Source organism: Miniopterus schreibersii (genome assembly GCF_964146895.1).
Source record: "Miniopterus schreibersii genome assembly, chromosome: X".
In the NCBI taxonomy this organism is placed as follows: Eukaryota; Metazoa; Chordata; class Mammalia; order Chiroptera; family Miniopteridae; genus Miniopterus; species Miniopterus schreibersii.
Genome location: NC_138104.1, coordinates 16,410,085 through 16,431,895, shown reverse-complemented (window position 1 = coordinate 16,431,895; position 21,811 = coordinate 16,410,085). Strand labels below are relative to the sequence as shown.

Below are 21,811 nucleotides of genomic sequence, written 5' to 3'. Positions count from 1 at the left end.
ATTCGGCCAGGCTCAATAGCCTTTTATTTTTTTATTTTATTTTATTTTTTATTTATTTTATTATTTATTTATTTAATTTTATTTTTTAATATATCGTTATTGATTTCAGAGAGAGGAAAGGAGAGGGAGAGAGAGAGATAGAAACATCAATGATGAGAGAGTCATTGATCAGCCGCCTCCTACATGCCCCCCAACTGGGGATCGAGCCCACAACCTGGGCATGTGCCCTGACCAGGAATCTAACCCCGATCGTCTGGATCCTAGGTCGATGCTCAACTGCTGAGCCACACCCGGCCGGGCTCAATAGCCTTTTAACTGGTACCTCTGCCTCCACCCTTGCCCTCATCATGTCTCTTTTCAATTTAGCAGTCCGCCAGAGTGACCCTTATAAAATGAATTTATGTCACTCCTCTGTTTAAACACATTGCAAGGTGTTTCTCAAACTTCAAAGTGCATGCAGATTATTTGGGAATCTTGTTAAAAGGAAGATTCTGATTCAGGAGGTCTGAGGTGGGGCTTGAGATTCTGCATTACTTAGAAGCTCCTAGGCAAGGCTGATACTGCAGGTCCACAGACTATGCTTTGAGTAGTAAGGGCCTACAAGGCCTTGCATTATCTGGTCCCTGTTATTTCTGCTTTCCCACTATTCCTTCTCCCTCACTCTCTCCAGCCACTCTGATCTTGCTACTCTTTGATAATATAGTCCTGCCTCAGGGCCTTTGCACTTGCTGTTCCTACTGATGGGAACACTCTCCCCTAGGCACTGCATGGCCTGCTCTGTCACCTTTTCTACTGCACTTTCTACTCGCAGTCCCCCACCTGCCAAAGCTTTTGCTTTTTATCCATAACACTTTTACCACCTTCTGATATTCTATATAATTTATCTTGTTTTTGTCGGCTCCTACTGCCAGAATGTAAGTTCCATGAAGGCAGAGATTTTTGTCTTCCTGTAAAACAAGGCCTGGCAAATCGTAGACAATAAATACTTGAAAGAATGACTGATTGTAGCCATTAGGTAGACCATGAATCTGAGCTATGTTGATAGCTGGTGTGAAAAGAGTAAAAATAACATGAATCCAGGCATAGGGTTCTTAGAGGAGCAGGGTTGATACCAAGCATAATGCTTGGAACAGAGCAGACATTAAAATGTTATAGCCCCTTTGCTTTCCATCCTTTCACAAAAGTTATTTGAATCCTTGTCTGACTCTAAGGCTTTATATGTGACTGCATAGTGAGCTAATTATATCCTATATTCATCCTATCCTAGTACAAACTTATCTAGTCAGAGAGTTTGGAACCTGAATTGAAAGAGGTAAAATATGTGGAGCTCTTGCTTTTCCTAGTCATATATCCTACCATCAGCAGTCTTGCTAAGTGGCAAGTTTAGAGATCAGAAAGTAATGCTGGTGGAAGTAAACAGGACCATAAACCACAGAGAGAGGGCTTGGGAGAAGGGCCCTTGCTCAGAATTCCGAGTATAATTTTGGAGGGGAGAATCGGTGGGGGCCACGGAAACAATATTACAACCTACGTTTTTATGCTGCTTTAAACATGTTTTCAAACTTTGTTCATCTATATTATTTTATTCTAGTGCCATTCCTAAGAGGTAAAGTAGCTACTGTCAGTTGAATAAACTGGAACATGTAAAGAAGGTAAATGACTTACTCAAGCTCCTATCAATGAGCATAAGCCTCTCCTGATTTGTTTCCAAGATTGTGGCGATGTTTAAGGTATCTGTTGCCCAAAAGATCTTTTGGAGAACCGAGGTTTGACGTGACAAAGAACTACTGCCTACAGACTCCCAATTCACAAGGGAGATGAAGTCTAGAGATTTAGGAGTGTATGTATGGACAAGTATAGAGATGGAAGGAATCATGACTTGGTATGATTGGTCTAGGCTGACAACTGTCTTTTTCTCTCTTAGGATGCACCCATTGAAGTCTCTTATACCTTTGAAGGCCAGTCACTACTTCACAGGTAATGAACATTTGGAGACTTATTTTAAATAGGTGGCAGATAAAGGTCATCACACCCCAGGAACCCAGCAGGCCCACAGCCACAGATAATTCACGTAATGGTCACCTTTCCCATTTGGACCACCTACCCCATTAGGATGGGCTGAAAGTAAGACACTGCCATTGTTCTAGAAATTGTGCTTTTGTTTGCTTTTTAAAAATATTTTTTTATTGATTTCAGAGAGGGAGAGGAAGAGATAGATAGAAACATTAATGAGAGCCATTATCAGCTGCCTCCTGTACACCCCTGACTGGGGATTGAGCCCACGACCCAGGCATGTGCCCTGACTGGGAACTGAATCGTGACCTCCAGGTTCATGGGTTGATGCTCAACCACTGAGCAACACTGGCCAGGCTGTTTTTGTTTGCTTTTTAATGTCTTGTTTTTTAGTGATTAGAAACTTGAGGATTAGTTGCTGGAGTAGGGTGGTGGTAAAGTGGGTCATGTCTATTGTTTCTATGGCAAACTTCACAATTACATGGAATTAACTCATGTATAATATTCCCTTTTATTTGTATAGCAGCTCTCTTAAAGAATCTTTACATATGAGCTCATTAATTCTTTTATCGATTGGGCCTAAGGAATAGAGACAGTGATCGCCCCTCCCCCCCCCAAAGGCTTTTTGCTCACCAGGAATGAAACAGAGTAAACAGGGAATCAATCTTTGTCTCAATGTTTTATTTTTAAAAGTTTTTGGTGTATTTGCTTTTCTTCCTCTGCAGACCAGGAACGACTCGTTTTCGAGAAAATTGGGTGAGGGACATGGTTGAGGCCAAACATATTTTAATGAAGTCATTTCCCTTCTAATTCAATTGTGTCCGATTCTTACAGAATGTTTTTTGATTTGATTTCTAATCAGAATGTATTAAAAACACCATACTGCACATCAAACCACATAATATTTATTGAACAATAAACTCGTGGCACATAATCAGCTGTATTTTGTTTGCATTCATTCATTTTCCATTTGGCAACTTCCATCATGCTAACAGAGTAACTGGTACGTTGTTTTCTATTTCCTAAAAGGGTTTTCCCATGATTCTCTGCATCATTCAGAGTCATACAGGTATAGAAGCTGAGTTTAGAGAGTTGCTAAAATTCACCTATCAGACCAACTGAGATTGATACTTGACTGCCTATTTCCCCATTTGAGCTAAGTGTCCAGCCCAGACATACCTCTTTTTTTGTTGTTGTTAATCCTCATCTGAGGATATTTTTTCCATTGATTTTTAGAGAGAGAGAGAGGAAGAGAGGGAGGGGAGGGAGAGAGAGAGACATAGAGATAAAGAGATAGATAGAGAAACATCCATGTGAGAGAGACACATCAATTGGTTGCCTCCCGTATGCACCCTAGTGGGGCTAGGGATTGAACCCATGACCCTTGGGTGTGCAGGCCGACACTCTAACTCCTGTGCCACACCAGCCAGGGCCAGACACACCTCTTTATGGGCACAACTGCGGAACAGAAAAAATGGCAACAGTTCTACAGCTCATACTATAACCAGTCTGAAGGGTTTCTCTACTCACAGACCCCTTCATTTATTATGAGTTAAGCCTCATATTAAATACATTCTGAAGGCTCAGTCTCCACCCTTATTTATTTCATGTCTTCTTCCCATCCTCAAGCCAGATTATCACTTGTTCCTACCATCCCTGTGAGGTTGTCTTGCCTGGTTGCAAAATTTTAAAACACCAAAGACAAACTACATTAGGAGTGATTACTTATAGGTACATTAGAATACATATTTACAGAGACAAGCACTGGAAGTAAACACAGACCCCTAAAGACAATTGCTGTAGAAAGGCTGTGGGTAATTTTAAAAATATTTTTAACTGTTATATTTGTACAATAAATAAAAAAGGAGGGAACAATCTTAGAGCAAAAGGTAAGGAGGTAGGAAACTAGATAAGTCTCCTTGGAAAACAAAAAATACAAAAAATACAGTATTTCAAATACAATAGCCTTCTTATTAGACATATGGCTCAGGTGACTAAACATAGTTTGAAGCAGTAACTCTTATGAGCTGAAAATAAAATACTCTTAGTCCTTTTATTCTTTCCTCCCTTCTCCAAAAATATGCTACTGAAGCTGTTCTTGGTACATCTTTCCTGAACAAACCCTGATGAAAGAAATGGTAAAGTTCTGAAATAAATGAATATATTTTCTTCCATTTACTCAACAAGCATTTGTTGAGTATCTACTCTGTGGAGGAGACAGGAGAATACAATGAAAATCCACAGTATTCATATATCACAAAATTGTTGCACTTGAACTATCTTGCCTACTGAAAATAAGGGAACAAAACTCATTCAGTCTCTAGAAGTCAGTGACAAAAAATAATGTTCTTAGAGAACAAAATATTTAGATGGGCATTTAAAGTTTAGGTTTTATTATACAGGGAAGTAGATGGATTAGGACTCACAAATTTGTGACCTAGTTAGTTTTCTTTTAACTTTTGGAAAAAATAGATTTCTTAGGCTAGGCAGCAGTGATGATAAATAGAAATAACTTCAAATTCAGGGGTCATAAATGTTGCTACAAGCCAAGTGGCTGTTCAGTTCACTAGTTGTGGGTTAAAGGTAGGCATTTTCCTAGGACATATGCTAAACAGTAAAACTTCTGATCTATGCTTTGAAATATGATTGCCGTATTTGAAAACTTTGAAAAAACGACTTTAAACTATTCTGAGGAGAGGAGAGGGCATTTTATAACAGCAGGGTCAGAATTTTCTTATCACCCAGGTAACTTAAATTTATCCTAGGCCCATAATAATAACATAGCTCAAAACAACCTTAACAAAACAACCCGAACTCCCACTGTCCCCTCCCCCTTCACTCTTGTGACCTAAGGACTAAAACTGAACAAAATAGAGAAGAAAAATACTGTAATCTCATAGTCCCAGAAATTTCCATTTCTCCCACACTTAAAAGTCAATAGGAGCCATAAAAAAGTGATAAATTGAGGGGGTTCTATATAAAAATAAACTGCATGAGGTAAAAAATAAACTGAAAGGTTTATGTTTAAAATGAAATCTGCCTATTACATGGACAGACAAAAATGTTTAATACAATTTTAGCTTCATCCTTATAAAACAACTAAGTTAAAATAATAATTCATTATAACTTTCCCTATTAAACTCCTGACCACAGTTGACTCCCATTCATGTCTAGTATTTAAATTATGATCCAAGTACAGCTTAGATGGAAATAATGGACTTACACTGGCACAGCAGTAGACTTCCCAATATTTTACATTTGGAAAAAATACAAAACATTTTTAAGTAACCTGTTAAGAATCTTTAAAACTAATGTTCACATTTTCAAATCAACAAGTGTGTGGGTTAGTTTGCTTTTTGGTTGGTTTGTGGGTTTGGGGGTGAGGGTAGGGACTAAAACCAAAGAAATACAGGATTTCCAAGGCAGACTATATATTGTACAATAAAAGTCAATCTTCAAATTCCAGATTTGCTTTTTTTCAGCACTGCCTTCATTTTGTTAACAAAACTGGCCTCTTGTATGTTTCTATCAAGTCCATTTATAACACATTCAACACAGAGAAATAATAATTTCCCACAAGTTCAGTTGGGGGGGGCAAGCATCATGTAGAGCTAAGAGTGGCCATCCCATGGCGTAAGAGTTAAGTTTCTCATCTCACTGACATCTTCTCTCAATGTCACCTCCCCCAATACAGTAGGATTTCATTCATAATTTGGATTTTTCAACCAGAAAGTTTTATGGTCAATCCAAAATATCCCAAAGAACTTGCTAACGTGTTATCAATGAGCAGCTTTTTATTGAAGGACTGAAAGAATTAAATAGAAGGCACAGTAGCACTGTAAAGCTTTTCCGATCACAACAATCTTTTTGTATTGATATACGAAACTCAGACTTTCTGTTGAAAATGTCTGCTGCACAATCTGAAAATCCTTATTTGTCATCTTTCCCTTTAGTTTTTCTGTATACCATCTCTCGAAAACTGGCCAGAATCTTGTTTTCTCTCTTTCGTCTTTCTTCTTGGTTAAATGATGCAAGTGCTCTCTTCTCATCAGCACTATAGATCTGGTTCTCTTTTCGTAGTCGCACGGCCTCCATTCGGCGATGCCTGGAGATAATTTTATTTTTGGCTTAATTTCTCAGTAATTATTCTCATAGTACTTTCTCACTAATCCTTTCTTAATACAGAGTGGTTTACTTAAAAAAACTGACAAATAGAAACTGTTTCTGTAATGGGTAATATTTTCAAAAGACCATTTTATCTGCCAACGTGTCCTTTGATTTATTTTTAGTATTTAAATAATGATCTCCGATGTCCTGTCAACATCATGAATGTTATTAATTTCAAATGCTAAGGGCATACATCTGGTTCTGCTGTTTCCAGTAAAACAACCAGAAAGGGCAAACTATTAAACTTGCTAGGTAATACATGGAATTTGCTTTTGTGGAATTAATAACAGGATAGGTGAAAGATTTACGCTGTCATCAATTAGGTGGAACTTCTTCAAGGTTCAAATTTATCATACAACCAAAAGAACCAAGCCTAAATCTACAATTGAATTTAACTTAGACTCTAGTAGCAGCTCAAAGAAAACAAAGAAGGGATTTAGCACAAGATACAAATCAGGAAAGTATAGGGGCAGGGGCAGAGGGAAACTATTACATCATCTTCAAAATTTTTTTTAGGTCACTTATTTAGAAGGAAAACTTCGTGAAAACCTGACTCTTTTACATGCATATACCCAATCCTATACAATCAGTTCAAGATGAAGCTTGAGCTGTCTTAAAAAAAATAGAGAAAACTGAGTGAGTAAAAGGGAGAATCACTTTAGGTTAGTATGACAGTGGGGGAGTGGCAGGATGGAGAGTCAAGGAGATGACAATGTATTTAGATTGCTGAGGGTAGAGATAGTAGATTATCTGGAATAGGAAGTGCTATGTGAACAATGCTGTAATAAACCTCTATGTGTCTCCTAGTACATGGGAAAGAGCTTCTCTTGGGTATCTAGGTATGCAGTTGCTGGGTCATAAAAGTATATGAACGCTCAACTTTCCAAAATAATGTCAGACTGTTTTCCAAAGCGGTTGTGCCAATTTACACCATCACTAATAATATTTAAGAGATCCTGTAGATCCACATCCTCTCAAATGCTTGGTATTGTTATAACTATGAAATTTTGTTTATCAAATGCATGCAAAATGGTATTCCAGTACGTTCTTAATTTCCATTTCCAATGATAATGAACACTTTTTTATGTATGTATAAGCCATACATATTTCTTCTCCTGACAAATGCTTCTTTGTGTCATTTTCCTACTTTTCTTTCAGGTCATTTATAGGTATTCTTTTTTTAAAAAAATATATCTTTTATTGATTTCAGAGAGAGGAAGGGAGAAGGGGAGAGAGAGAGAGAGAAACATCAATGATGAGAGTCATTGATCGGCTGCCTCCTGCAGGCCCCCTACTGGGGATAGAGCCCGCAACCCGTGCATGTGCCCTGACCAGGAATTGAACCATGCTGACCAGGCTAACGTATAAAATTTAAAACCAACTTATTAAGCTTCATGAAAAACTCTGTTGTGATTTTGTTGTTGTGATTTTGATTGAAACTGCACTGAATCTACAGATCAATTTGGGAAGAACTGACAACTTTACAATATTGCCTTTCTGTATATGAACATGGTATTTCTCCATTTATTTCTGTCTTTTTTAATGTTTCTTAATAATGTTTCATAGTTTTCCATGTAGAGGTCCTGGACATTTTTTATTAAGATTAATTTCTAACTCCTTCATGTTCTCTGATACTGTTATAAATGGTGTTTTCTTTTTATTTAATTACATTTTCTAGCTGTGCTGGTGCATAGAGATGCAACTGATTTTTGGGTATTAACCTTATATCCAACCATTTGTTAAACCCTCCTATTATTTATAATTTATCTATAGATTCTTTAGGATTTTCTATATAAACAATCCATATCATTGCCAAAAAATGACAGTGTTATATCCTTCTTTCCAGTCCTTATGCCTGTATTTTCTTTTTCTTATCTTATTGTGCTGATCATCAGATATAATGTTTTCAAATGTTGGTCCTCAGAATTCTAAGATTCTGGAGGTGCTTCAGAGGTACTGCAGATATCTGCCTACAATTTTATTTTAAAATATTTAACTACTTTTAAAAGTTTATAGTTTTTAAAAATCCAAACTTATTTGATCTTGGTACAGATGCCCTATTTACTCTCCTTGTTCTTCCTGGTACTTTGATTTCTCTTTCCTAATTTTATATTCATTTCCCCATGATGAACCTGTCTGTCATAATCCTTTTCTGCTCTTCATTCTCAGAGTCCACAGAGAACTAGAGGCAAACTCAGAAACCAGGAAACATTGTCTTATGAAAATGCTTTCCTCATGGGGTAGAAAAAAATAGCTGAATTTAACTATATCCTCCAGAGGATAAACTATCTATACAAAATATGAAACAAGAAAGGACACTGGAAAGAAAGATTCTTTGACATAGCTGAGTATGAGGCTCAGCTGCATACGTACTTAGAATTTTAGGCAACTACATTTATACCAATAAAACCAATATTAAAACAGTACTTATACTTTACTTTTCATTAGGAATGGTCACTTAATGAAAATCAATCACCAAATATAATTCTGGTAGTGAGAAAGAAGGAAATGATCTAATCACAGAAACTGACTTCGATGCCAAGAACATACCTGCTACCACTCATTACATAACCCGAACATTCAAATGATGCAATTTCTTCACTTGTCAAACCAATTTCACCTCTTCGTGGGATACGTTTTCCAGCTTTTACATATTCAGCCATAGCTGCACCTTCACCAGGTAACAGAGCATGGCCATAGCTACAAAGAAATTCAGAATTCAGGAAAGGTTCATTATAAAAATCTCCTCATCTAAAGAGAGCACAAAAATTCATTTACTCTCAGCAAATAGCAGGAATAACATTTGCTGAGTGGCAGCATGCTAGGAAGCCCAAAATGAATTACTTTAATTAGTAAACAATGCACTGTAACCTATGTAACTAATCCAGAAGTGGGGAGATACTTTGGAAGAACAAAAGAATTGGTGTTAGTATGCACAGATTCATGTTTTACAATTATGGATCAATTTATCCCTACAGGTGTTGCCTTTCCTGCTGCTGCTTTCAGCAAATTCCTTTTCCCCTTTTCCTTTAAAATATATATATATATATATATATATCTCAAATTTAACATATTGTTTAGCCTTATAACCAGTAATAACATGCACAGTAACAATTATCTATTACCTTTCATTCAAGGGGACTTTGCAAACTATCATCCCTTCATTTAATGCATTGAATGCTTCTTAAATACCTATTAAACAAAAATAAACTCTGATCTTGTGGAATTTGCATATTAGTAAGGATATAACTGAATATAATGTAGAATATATAATACATTTCACAAAAGAAATAGAAAATGCTATGAGGGTTTGAGGATGAAAGAGGGGCAGGGTAGGAATCACACCTATTTGTGGAGGGAAGGTACTAGGAATCAGCACACGCCTCTCCTTTTGAAAAGGGCTTTGGAGGATGGTATGGATTTTAACAGGAAGAAATTGGAGGTAGTGAAGGAAACAGGGCTGGGAAAAGGGAAAGCATGTTGGGGGAAGAAATAAGGGAAACAGGGCACAGTGTGGGAAAGTGCACAGTAAACAGGGAAATTTAGTTCAGTTCAGCTGGCACCTGGGGTATAAATGGGGGAGCAGAGGGCAAGAAGCTTGGAAAGGTAAGTTAGGGCCCCACTTTTGGGAAGGTACTTTAGATATTGTAAATGCACTGTTAACTTACTTCAGAGGTTTATCATCTTGAGAGGCAAGTGTTTTTGGAGCCTCTGGGCCAATTAAATCTGAGGGTTCTTCAGGCTCTGCATGAAAAATGTTCAGGAAAATAATTCACATTTTGACTAATTGGTTAATTTAATGTTTTATCTGTTCTGAGTCAAAGTGTATCAGAAGAACCTACTTGATCGATCCTTCCAGGGGTTCTCCAGAAACTCTTCTTGGGAATCTTTAGAGCTTGAATCACTGGAATCTTTTCTGCTCTTCTTAGACTTCTTTTTCTTGTATTTCTTCCTGTAATTATAATTTGATACAAACTGACTTAATATTCCCATGTTAAAGGGCATATTATTTTTTCAAGGCAATGAAAAGACTGATTAAAATGATGTGAACTCTCAGCTTATTCAAACTTCTTAGAGAATTTTAATTTAAAAAGCTTCTAACTTATTTAACCAAATCATGTTTCACTATAAAAAAAAGATCCCTAAAGGGAACCAATGAAATAAAATTCTCATGTTGCAGAAAGATAATAGAAATAAAGCAGTTTAAAAAACAGCTCTTACCAATTTGAGCATCAATAATTTTAAGTGTAATGGATTAAAAAACATTAAACATGTATGAGTATTTTGAAAACTCATAAAACAAAAAAAGTAAGCAATTATCCTGCCCTTCCTATACAAACTGTACTTTGAGGTAACCAAATGGTTGGTGAGGGTAGGTTTCTCTTATAAATACAGAGAACAGAACACGTTAAAAGGAACAATAAGAATACAGTCAACAAAATCCCTACTGCAGGAAACTCTATAGGACAAACGATTTGGCTTCTTCAACAATTTGCAAAAACAAAAAGAGGATCTAGAGATGTGAGAGACAATACCAGTTAATGGCAATTTATGGCATTACTTGGATCCTGATTTGAAGACACTGCACAAAAACTGCCAAGAACTGAGAAACTACTGCTAAATATTTTAGGTGTGATAACAGTACTGTAGTTATGATGTGTTGTTGTTTTTTTTTGTTTTAAAGAATGCCTATCTTTTAGAGAAACATGCTGGTTTATGGATGAAATGATATCTGGGACTGGTTTCAAAATAATGGGGGGGGGCAGTGGAGGCTGCCTGTGAGTTGGTAATTGTGCAAGCTGGGCGATGGTTACATGGGGGATCATTTCACTGTTTTATGTAATTTTATATATATTTGAACTTTTCCATAATAAAAATTAAAGAAAAGAACTGACGATCTGCGTTTCTTCTTCTTTTCCTTTTTCTTGGCTTTCTTTGATCTCCTTTTTGTGTCTTCATCTGCAAATTAAAGCACATTAGAAATTTTTTACAAATTTAACTCTAAACCCCCAATACTTTTGAGTGAATATTCCATTGCTGTTCTATTTGTTGTTACTCAGAAATTCATTCATTCATTTATTGCTACTTGTCAGGAAGTGTGCTAGGCCCTGGGGACACAGAAATTAAAGTCACACGAAGTATTTGGTGATATGGGGTATTATCACTAATTTTATTACATGAAATATTAGTATTGTGATTAAATAGGAAAATGTCATAAAAGAAATCCTTGGGGTGGCAGTGTGATATGTGTAATTTACATTGACTATCAGAAAAAAAAAACACCCAAAAACACTTGAAGCAAATATTTCAAAATACCAACAACTGTTAAAATCTAGGTGATATGTATATGGTATTATACTATTCTCTTTACTTTTCTGAATGTTTGGGTATTTTCATGATGGAAAGAGAGAAAACCCTATAGGTGTGCTTGGGGGGGATGCTTTCCAGGAGCTCAGTCTAACAGAGGAGACAGGAGTAGAGAGAGAAGTAGAATCCAGAGTGATAGGGGGAAGCCTGAGGCGCTCCAGGCCTATAGAGGACTCTCAAAATCAGGCTGATCTGGAGAGGGTGGCTGAGGAATGGCCGACTAGGCAAAGGTGACTCTTAACCTACTTCTTTTAAAATCAGTTTTATTACAAAAGTAATGCACACCCACTGTTGAAGTGAGTAAGCCAAGCCGCAGGAGGGGGAGACTGGCATTGCAGGCAGGCGAACTCTCTGTATCAAGTGACAAAATTAAGAGAAAGAACATGAAATATTGAGGAGACAGAAAGTAGTTCTCAGGCTACAGAGGATGCTACAAGAGAAAGTGAGAGGATATATGTGATTAGAGCAGATCGATCAGGGTCTGAACTTTACCCAGAAGGCTGTGGGGAGCTACTGAAGGATTTTAAGTAGGTGGCTGACATGCTCAGATTTGGGTTTTAAGAAAGTCCAGTCTTGCCCTGACCGATTTTGCTCAGTGCTTAGACCATCAGCCCACAGCCTGAAGGGTCCTGGGTTCAATTGTGGCCAAGGGAATGTACCTCGGTTGCAGGCTCGTTCCCTGGCCCCGGTCGGGGTGCGTGCGGAAGGCAACCAAATGATGTGTCTCTCTCATATCGGTTTCTTTCTTTCTCTTTCCCCTCCCTCCCTCCCTCCCTCCCTCCCTCCCTCCCTCCCTCCCTCCCTCCCTCCCTCCCTCCCTCCCTCCCTCCCTCCCTCCCTCCCTGCCTCCCTTCTACTTTCTCTGAGAAGCAATGGAAAAAACTCTCCGGTGAGGATTAAAAAAACAAAAAAGTCCAGTCTTCCAGCAACGAGGAAGAAAAGTGACAATGGGGGTCTGGAAACCCAGGTGACACAAGAGGAAGGGACACCTTTGTGTAAGGTCCCCAGAGGAGGCACCCTCTGTCAATCATCAGCCAGGACTGAGCACAAAAAAAGTGTTTGATGTACCACCCCACAGGGGGTGTTTGCCTTCCTTAAATCAGCTGCCAGCCTGAAGGGGGTCCTTTATGGTGTGCCTTTTTGAAAACTGCACAAAGGTGCCCACTGACTGTGAGAATTACACAAAAGAGCTGCTCCACTGGGCTGATACAGCCCTGTATGGCTTGGTTTGGCACCACACACCTCGCAGCCCAACCCTGCCTTGGTTCAGTGCCACAGGCCTTGTACAACTACAAGCAAACAATCTAGAGTCACACTGCTTAGGTTTGAATCCCAAAGGTGTGACCTTGAGGGTGGTACTTCAAGCTGCTCTGTGCCTCCCTTTCCCCACCTCTAAGATGTTACCTATAGTTACTGTGTGGATTAAATAGCAAGCACTTAGCAGGGTGCTCCGCACAAAGTCAGTAAGTGTTCAAAAACTCGTGACTATTATTATTGTTTTTAAGAATCTACTTCTGAAATAAACTTTAGGAAGTAAAGCAGTTTTGAAGCGAGGCTGGCAGAATGATGCTGGCTTTCTTACCACTGGAGTCTGATTCAGAATCAGAGTCACTGTCGCTATCGTCAGAATACTTCTTGTGTTTTCTTTTAGATGATTTTTTCTTTCTCCTCTTCTTGGACCTTTCTTTTGAATGACTGGACTTCTTCTTCTTCTTCTTTTCTTCTACATAAAATAGAAAGAAAAACTAACTTGTAAAGAAGTATTTCTGAGTATCAATTTTACTGTATTTGAAATACTGAAAAGGAATGGGATAGACAATTTGAACAAAAGCACAGAGCCTAATATTCAACTATTTATAAACTGATTTTTAAACTTCTAAATAGAATGTTCTGTGTTTAAAATAATACCTTCTGAAGTGGAAGCTGAAGTGGTGCTTTTCTTTGGCTCTTCATCCTCTACTGGTGTGTGTTCATCAGAGCTGAAATGAAAGAACATGGTTATAAGAATCAGAAAAATGGGGGGGCCAGTCAGGATGATGGCGTAGGTAAGTGCGGTACTTGGAACCTCCCACCACCACACCAAAATTACAACTGAACTACAGAACAACCAACATTCAAAATCACCTGAAATCTAGCTGAACAGAAGCCCTACAACTAAAAATTACAGAAGAAGCCACACTGAGGAGGCGCAGAGACAGCAACGGGCTAGTTACACACCCACATATGGCAGTTAAAAATCAGGAAGGAGCCCTAGCCGGTTTGGCTCAGTGCTTAGAGCATCAGCCCTGGGACAGAAGGGGCCCGGATTTGATTCTGACCAAGGGCACATACCTCGGTTGCAGGCCTGATCCCTGGCCCCAGTAGGGGTGCGTGTGGGAGGCAACCAATTGATGTGTCTTTCCCACATCCATGTTTCTCTTTTTCTTTCTATTTCTTTCTTTCTATTTCTTTCTTTCTATTTCTTTCTTTCTTTCTTTCTTTCTTTCTTTCTTTCTTTCTTTCTTTCTTTCTTTCTTTCTTTCTTTCTTTCTTTCTTTCTTTCTTTCTTTCTCTCTTTCTTTCTTTCTTTCTTTCTTCTCTCTCTCTCTCTCTCTTTCTTTTTCTTTCTTTCTTTCTTTCTTTCTTTCTTTCTTTCTTTCTTTCTTTCTTTCTTTCTTTCTTTCTTTCTTTCTTTCTTTCTTTCTTTCTTTCTTCTTTCTCTCTCTCTCTCTCTCTCTCTCTCCTCTCTCTCTCTCTCTCTCTCTCTCTCTCTTCTCTCCCTCTCCCTCCCTCCCTCCCTCCCCCTCCCTCCCTCCCTCTCTCCCTCCCTCTCTCTCTCTCTCTCTCTCCCCCTCCCTCCCTCTCCCTCTCTCCCCCCCCCTCCCTGCCTCTCCCTCTCTCCCCCCCTCCCCTTTCCACTCTCCCTGAAAAGCAATGGAAAAAATATCCTCTGGTGAGGATTAAAAAAAAATCAGGAGGGATACCTCGGCTGCAGAGGTCCCCTCTGAGGACTGAGGGGTCCCAGTCCATCAGAACCCCCAGCCCAGGGTTCCAGTGCCAGGGAGAGAAGGCACCATAACTTCTGGCTAAGCCAGCGGGGATTGTGGTTGAGAAGGCAGAGGGCTGCTCGAGTCCCAGGTGTTCCTCATAAAGGGCCTCCGCATGGACTCATTTAGACTCAGTCACTCTGAGCTCCAGCACTGGGGCAGCAGCTCAAAAGGCATCAGTGCATGAAGGAACTGATTGGCCTCAGAGTGAGAGCTGGAGGGGCAGCTTTCTCCCAGACAGAAGTGCTGGCAGAGGCCACTATTCCTTTGCTGAGCCCTCCCCACAGAGATCCAGCAGGTGGGTGCCATATCTGAGTCTCCGTGAAGGTGGCTAACACTGTCGGCCTGGCCCTGGTGATTCCCTGAGACCCTGCCCCACCCAACTTGCGGGCACACCCAAGGCGTTTCCAGTGGCTTTTGCATACAAAGGATCTCTCTTGCCTCATGCTTCGGATTTTGCTAAAATCTCCCAAACAAGCAGTATATGGCCTCTGTGTACCCTGTACCTCTTGCTAAGTGGCTCCAGGCCTGGAACTAATGGCAGCTGGAGTTGGTTTGCAGCTTGGCCTCTCCCAGGCACCTCCAAGCCCAGCAGAGGTAGCAGCTACCTGCAGTAGTTCATGCCGGGTGGACCCAGGCAGTGGCTGACCTTGCACCTCCCAGGAGGCCCCAGAGCCAGCACACCTCTGGTGGGCAGATTCAGACCACGCCGGATTACAACCCAACCACCTCCACAAGCGACAAACTCAAAGGATGGATTCAGTGGGCATCAAAGCCCCACTGAATCGAGTCCTGTTCTGTGGGGTTGGCCCCTGAACAGCAGCTTCTCTGCTGTAGTTGCAGCTGGTCCTTGCAGCCGATTGCCTGAGGGGGAGCAGTGCCCTGCCAACAGCAATCAAGGCTCAACTGCAACAGGACAGTGCACACAGCCCACACAGGGGAGCACCTGGAATGCCCAGCTCAGGTGACCAGGAATGCTGTGCCACTGGCCCTACAGGACACCTATTACATAAGGCCACTCTACCAAGACTGGGGGATGTAGTAGCTCTACTTAATACATAAAAACAAACACAGGGAGGCTGCCAAAATGAGGAGACAAAGAAACATGTCCCAAATGAAAGACAGAACAAAACTCCAGAAAAAGAACTAAATAAAATGGAGACAAGCAATCTACAAGAAGCAACTGATTCATGTTTCTCTCTCTCTCTCTCTCAAATCAATAAACACATATCCTTGGGTGAGGATTTAAAAAAAAAAAAGGTATGCAGTAACTGAATGGATAAGAAAACGAGACCCTTACATATGCTGTCTACAAGAGACTCACTTCAGATTGAAAGACACACACAGACTGAAAATAAAGGGATGGAAAAAGATATTTTATGAAAATGGAACCAAAACAAAACAAAAAGCTGGGGTAGCAATACTTATACCAGACAAAATAGACTTTAAAGCAAAGGCTCTAACAAGAGACAAAGAAGAACCCAGCAACTCCACTTCTGGGTATTTATCCAAAGAAACTCAAAACACTAAATCGAAAGGACATATAGCCCTGGTTAGGTAGCTCAGTTGGTTAGAGCATCGTCCCAATACCTCAAGGTTGCAGGTTCAATCCCCGGTCAGGGCACGTACAAGAAGCAACCAATGAATGCATAAATGAGCAGAACAACAAAAACTGATGTCTCTCTTTCTCTCTCTAAAATCAATAAATAAAAATTTACAAAAAAGAAAAGACATGTACATCCATATGTTCATTGCAGCATTATTTACAACAGCCAAGATATGGAAGCAACTTAAGTGTCCATCAACAGATGACTGGATAAAGAAGTGGTGTATATATACAATGGAATATTACTCAGCTATAAAAATTAATGAAACCTTGCCATCTGCAACAACATGGATGCACCTAGAGAGTATTATGCTAAGTGAAATAAGTTAGATTAAAAAAAAAAGCCAGGTGATTTCACTTATATGTGGAATCTAAAAAACAAATAAGCAGAACAGAAACAGACTCGTAGATACAGAGAACATTTTGATGGTTGCCAGATAGGAGAGGGGTTGAGGGGATGGGTGAAAGAGGTGAAGGGATTAAGAAGTACATATTGGTAGCTACAGAATATTCAGGGGGATATAAAGTAAGGCATAGGAAATATACTCAATAATATTGTAATAACTGTATATGGTGCCAGATGGGTACTAGATTTATCTAGTAAGTCATATAAATGTCTAATCATGAGGTTGTACACCTGAAACTAATATAATATTGTATGTTGACTGTAAATGAAAAAAAAAAAAAACAATCAGAAAAGTGATGAAATATGGACCACAGAGTATAAAAATATGGAGTTAAAAATTTTCAGTAACAAACAATTTCCAAGAACCATTAAAAGCAAGCATGACTACTTTGCTAAGAGTACAGTTTAAGGATTTACCACCTTCATAATAATATAATAATCACTGACACTTGCATAATGCTTTAGTTTACAAAGGGATGTTCAAATTGAAATAAGTGTGTAAGATTTAAATTTCAGAAGAAACCACAGGGCAAAAGTAAGGAAATGGGAGCTGTAAGGAAAGATGAAAGAAAGTGGAAATAGGAAGGCTGAAGGAAGACGTCATAGTTTTATTCTACGTGTGTAAAGGACACATGGCAGAGCAGCAACCGTTCTGTCTCCCCAGAGCAAGAAGAATATCGCGCACTACAGTATAAATATGTTTAATTCTGTTAGAGAATTCTGAAAATGAGTATTATAAAAATTCCATAATAGTTTAGAAAAGGAATTCCTATATCATATCTTTTCTTTGAAAATCACATCTAGAATAATTTAGGTACAGCCCCCCAAATTATTTATCTTTCCAACTTTAATTCTTTGAGGTCAGATTCTTCAAGCATTTTCCAAAAGTATTTGTAAGAACAATGCTTTATCATCCTTTCACAAATGACAAGTTTATCTGTCAAGCCCATGGTTTCAACTCAACCTACAGTAGACACAGAAACAGAGGAGAGGGAAGAAGAAACTTATGAACAGAATCAGAGAGAAAAAATAAGAAAAATGAAAAAGAATTAAGCCGTCAGATACTATCTGACACAGGAAAACAAAACAAAACCATGTCAGTATATTCATTGTAAAAAAAACTCATTTGGGAACAGAATAGAGAGCCCAGAAATAAACCTACACATATATGGTCAATTAATTTACAACAAAGGAGCCAAGAATACACAGGGTGGGGCAAAAGTAGGTTTACAATTGTGAGTATGGGAAACAAGAGTTTATTCTTTTTTTAAAAAATGAAGTTTATTTTCTTTTTTTAAAAACATGTATCTTTATTGATTTCAGAGAGAGAAAGGGAGAGGGAGAGAGAGTGATAGAAACATCAATGATGAGAGAGAGTCATTGATCGGCTGCCTCCTGCACGCCCCCAATGGGGATCGAGCCCGCAATCCGGGCCTGTGCCCTGACCGGGAATCGAACCTCGATCTCCTGGATCCTAGGTCGATGCTCAACCCCTGAGCCACACGCGGCTGGGCCAGAGTTTATTCTTGTATTATTATTTATTAACTATTATACTCTTTTCCTGTAAACTTACTTTTGCCCACCCCTGTATACACACATCAAATCATTATGTTGTACACCTGAAAGTAATATAATGTTGTATGTCAATTATATCTCAAAATGTCCCTCTGTAATGCTAACATCTGACATGGAATCTGCTATTTGATTGAGAAAAAATAATTAGAAATAATATGAATGTATTTGTTTAAACATTGTACCCTCCTATGAATAGGAAATTAGCACCCCGTGAATAACAATTTAAGAAAACTATTAGCATGCTAAAATCTACTAGCAACATGTTTTAAACTTTAGGTATGTTCACTCTTTTTAAAACTTAAGGGGTAGAATAGCATAAATGACAAGAAAAGAGAAAAATGTGAGCTGTACTTAAAGTTCTTAACTTAACAAAACATTTGACAAGACTGTGGGTTTAAACAAATGTTAAATTTTGAAAAATATTTTTAAATCACTTACTCTGGTTCTGGATTCTTTGGAGAAAGTCCCCATACTTCAGGAGCTCCCAATTCTCCAATCCTCTCTCTCTCACTTAATCTCCTAGAAGATACAGGCATATAAATTATAACTCCATAAATAAATTGTTTCCTAAATATGTAACCAAACTCAAAGGAGTCCAGTTAAGTCCTATTTTCACTTTACATTTTAAACTTTAAATTAATAAAAACTTGCCTTAAGTGTAAACTCAACAATTATGATCTGATGTTTTGATAGTACTATCAAATAGTACAGACTATAGACAGCCTGAGAGGCTGGGCCAGAAATGCAGCCTGGTGCATTTCAAGTGCATGCTTTCTGCTGCATACATGACATAGCTCCCAGCTGCTCATTTCATCTTCTGCAATATGTGACAGAAACAGTTTTACATTTGGAAATACTTCTTTTGTTTACACACATTTATGAAAATAAAGAGAAGTCATTACTTTTGTTTGGTCAAACTTTCCATTTGCTGAAACTCAAGAATTAATGAAGAAAATAAAAACGAAGCATTGGAGGTAGAAAATAAAGGAAGCTGGGGGGGGGTGGAGGGTGTGTGGGAGTGGGATAGAAGGGGTCAAGGGGGGAAAGGGGGGACATCTGTCATACTTTCAACAATAAAGATAAATAAAAAATAAAGAAATAAAAAATAAAGGAAGCTCTGAAAGCAAAAGTTTTATTTGACAAAAACTGTACTCAATGAAATACAGGGTCTGTTTTCTTTCAGTTTTCCCTTTAGTTCTTTAGAAAAGGAGTACATCTCTATCTACTCTTGGAGACACAAAATTTTTTTCTTGTTTTATGTTTGTGATGTCTTCTCTTAAGTTTTGTTATTACTCATAAACAAACAAAATACAAAAAACCTAAGGCTCAATTCCTCAAAGTTTAGCTGCTTGTGATTCCTTTTTTTTTTTTTTTAAATCTTACAAAATAAATATAATTGGTTAGATTGTTTGAATAAATTATTTTTTACTTCTTTATTCAGGGGAAAAGGTATTATAATCATGGAGTTAGAGTCGGGTTCCCCACTTGAAGAAATAGTCTCAAAAAGGGACATACTGCACGGCCGGCATGGCTCAGCGGTTGAGCACTGACCTATGATCCTGGAGACTGAGGTTCAATCCCCAGTGAGGGGTAAGCAGGAAGCAGCGGATCAATGACTCTCATCATTGATGTTTCTCTCCTTCCTTCTCCCTCTCCCTTCCTCTCTCTGAAACCAAGACATATTAAAAAAAATAAAAATAAAATAAAAAGGGACATACTAATATTCCAACTGAACTTGGAATATTATGCACACAGGGGGAAAATGCCTGACAGGCTGTAAAGAGCAAGGCAAGCAGTTAAATTCTCATCCCTGCTGCCACCTGCCCTCTTAAGATAAATTATTTATCTTCTAAATGTACAAATGCAAATTTCATCCAAGAAGTTCCAACATCTTTTAGTGAGGACTGTCTAGTAAGAAGCTGGGTGCTTTTCGATTGACACAGTCTTAGGATAACTTTCTGAAAAACTTAATTGGAGAGGAGGTCTCCAACTTAACTGTTTCTTTTCCCATGTGGGAAAACCTAATAGCTAACACTTAAGGACTATTTATGTTCTGAGCACTAAATCATTACAACTCTAAAAGCAATTGTTAATTTTATCCCCTTTTAAGCAGTGAAGAAATGAAGCTCATAGAGGTTAAGTAACTTGCCAAGGTCACACAGCTATTAAGTAGCAAAGCTGTGCTTCAAATTCAGGCAAGTCTGATTCTGGAGCCTGTCCTTTTCATCACTGTGCTTTATGGACTTCCCACTCCTGGAAGAAAACAATTCATGGGGACTTCTCCCAGATGTTATAACCATAACCTTAATGCCTGTAATACTTTTTTAACACCCAGTGCATGTAAAGCACTTAGTACAGTGCCTGACATAATTTAACACTCAATAAGCATTCGATATTAAGACTTAGCAATAATTATAATAACCCTTTTCCTTTCTACTTTTTAAACTATCCATTTTCCTACTCCAATACTCTAATTACAGACCTGATCTCACCCTGACCTTACTTTTCATGGTAAGATTGAGAACACTTAACAACCTTTCTCAGTGTAGCCTAATCTACAGTTTAGCAGCCCACTTTTCCTACATTCATTCAATTATCTTGTCTCAGAGGTTTTTCTCCTCTCCAATTTAAACCCTTCATTTCAACCCTTCCCAGTTCGCTTTAGAACATTTTCTTCCACTTACACATCCTGTGACCATCTCAAACCTGTCTGATCATTCAACAAGCAATGGTTGAGTTCCTACAAAGTACTGTGAATTTTGTAATCAATAAAATAGGGCTCCTCCTTTCCATGAGACCAGTCTAGTGGGGAATAAAAACATGCTCATGAATGATAACCATGCAATCAAGAAAATGCTATATAATTCCGGTAGGTCTGAGGCTCTTGGCCATGCCCGCTACAAGCTAGGAGGCAGAAGCGGGTAGCGGGAGACCAGGGCACTGTAAAAATGGGCCTGAGGATGAGTGAAAACCTAAAGAAAGGAAAGAGCGAAAAAGGCGTTGTGCGTGGGCTGAAGGGATGAAAATGGGCGCAAAGCACACAGAAAGAGCGAAATGCGAATAGTCAGTAGGGATGAACTATAAATCGACTCGGAAGGCAGGTGGGCGCAGGAGAGGTTGCGTCCATCTCACTCACTTCTGCCGCAGGCTTTCCTCCCTCTCCTTGTCCAGGAGGCTAGGCCATGGCTTGTCGCTCCCGTAGGGGCGTGAGTAGCCGCCATAATAGGCGGACGCGGAGGCAGAAGCGAAGGGGGTGCCCCGCGTCGCAGAGGGCCGCTCTCGAGAGCGTGACCGCGAGCGGGAGCGGTAGGGCTGATTTCGGGAGCCTTGGCTGAGGCCACTCGACTGATGGCTGAGGCCATTCCGATCCCCAGACCGAGAGCAAGAGCGCGAGCGCGAGCGGCGGCGCCGCGGGGAGCGGGCGGATTTGCTGGGTTTAGGGCTCTTCGACGAACTGCGGTACTTCGCCCTGGAGCCCGAGGCCTCCCTCTCCGGACTGCGCGAACCAGACACCGGAGCCATCGCTGCCGCTGGGTCCCCGAAGCCGGAGGGGAAGGGGGCGATCTAGTTAACCTGGGAAGATATCGGCAGCCTTGGCACCCAGAAACTGTCACCGCGCGACAACCTGAACCTGAGAAAACCTTGGAAACA

The 21,811-nt window shown here is 39.4% G+C and overlaps 2 protein-coding genes across 2 annotated transcripts in view; one reads left to right on the top strand and one right to left on the bottom strand.

The window, feature by feature from the left end:
• Window positions 1-2,955, top strand: part of AKAP14 (A-kinase anchoring protein 14) — a 13,480-nt gene extending 10,525 nt beyond the window's left edge. The window contains exons 5-6 of the mRNA XM_081126398.1: window positions 1,925-1,977; window positions 2,739-2,955. Of these exons, the coding sequence (XP_080982524.1) occupies window positions 1,925-1,977; window positions 2,739-2,823 (138 nt within the window). The 3' untranslated portion in view covers window positions 2,824-2,955. The remainder of the gene's footprint in view (window positions 1-1,924; window positions 1,978-2,738) is intronic.
• On the bottom strand, window positions 2,903-21,811 carry NKAP (NFKB activating protein). Its single transcript, XM_081126394.1, has 9 exons — window positions 21,297-21,811; window positions 18,599-18,679; window positions 13,456-13,526; window positions 13,130-13,270; window positions 11,076-11,139; window positions 10,023-10,132; window positions 9,849-9,924; window positions 8,731-8,880; window positions 2,903-6,118 (listed from the first exon to the last, which is right to left on the bottom strand). The coding sequence occupies exons 1-9, from the start codon at window positions 21,680-21,682 to the stop codon at window positions 5,944-5,946; spliced, it is 1,254 nt and encodes a 417-aa protein (XP_080982520.1). The 5' UTR covers window positions 21,683-21,811; the 3' UTR covers window positions 2,903-5,943.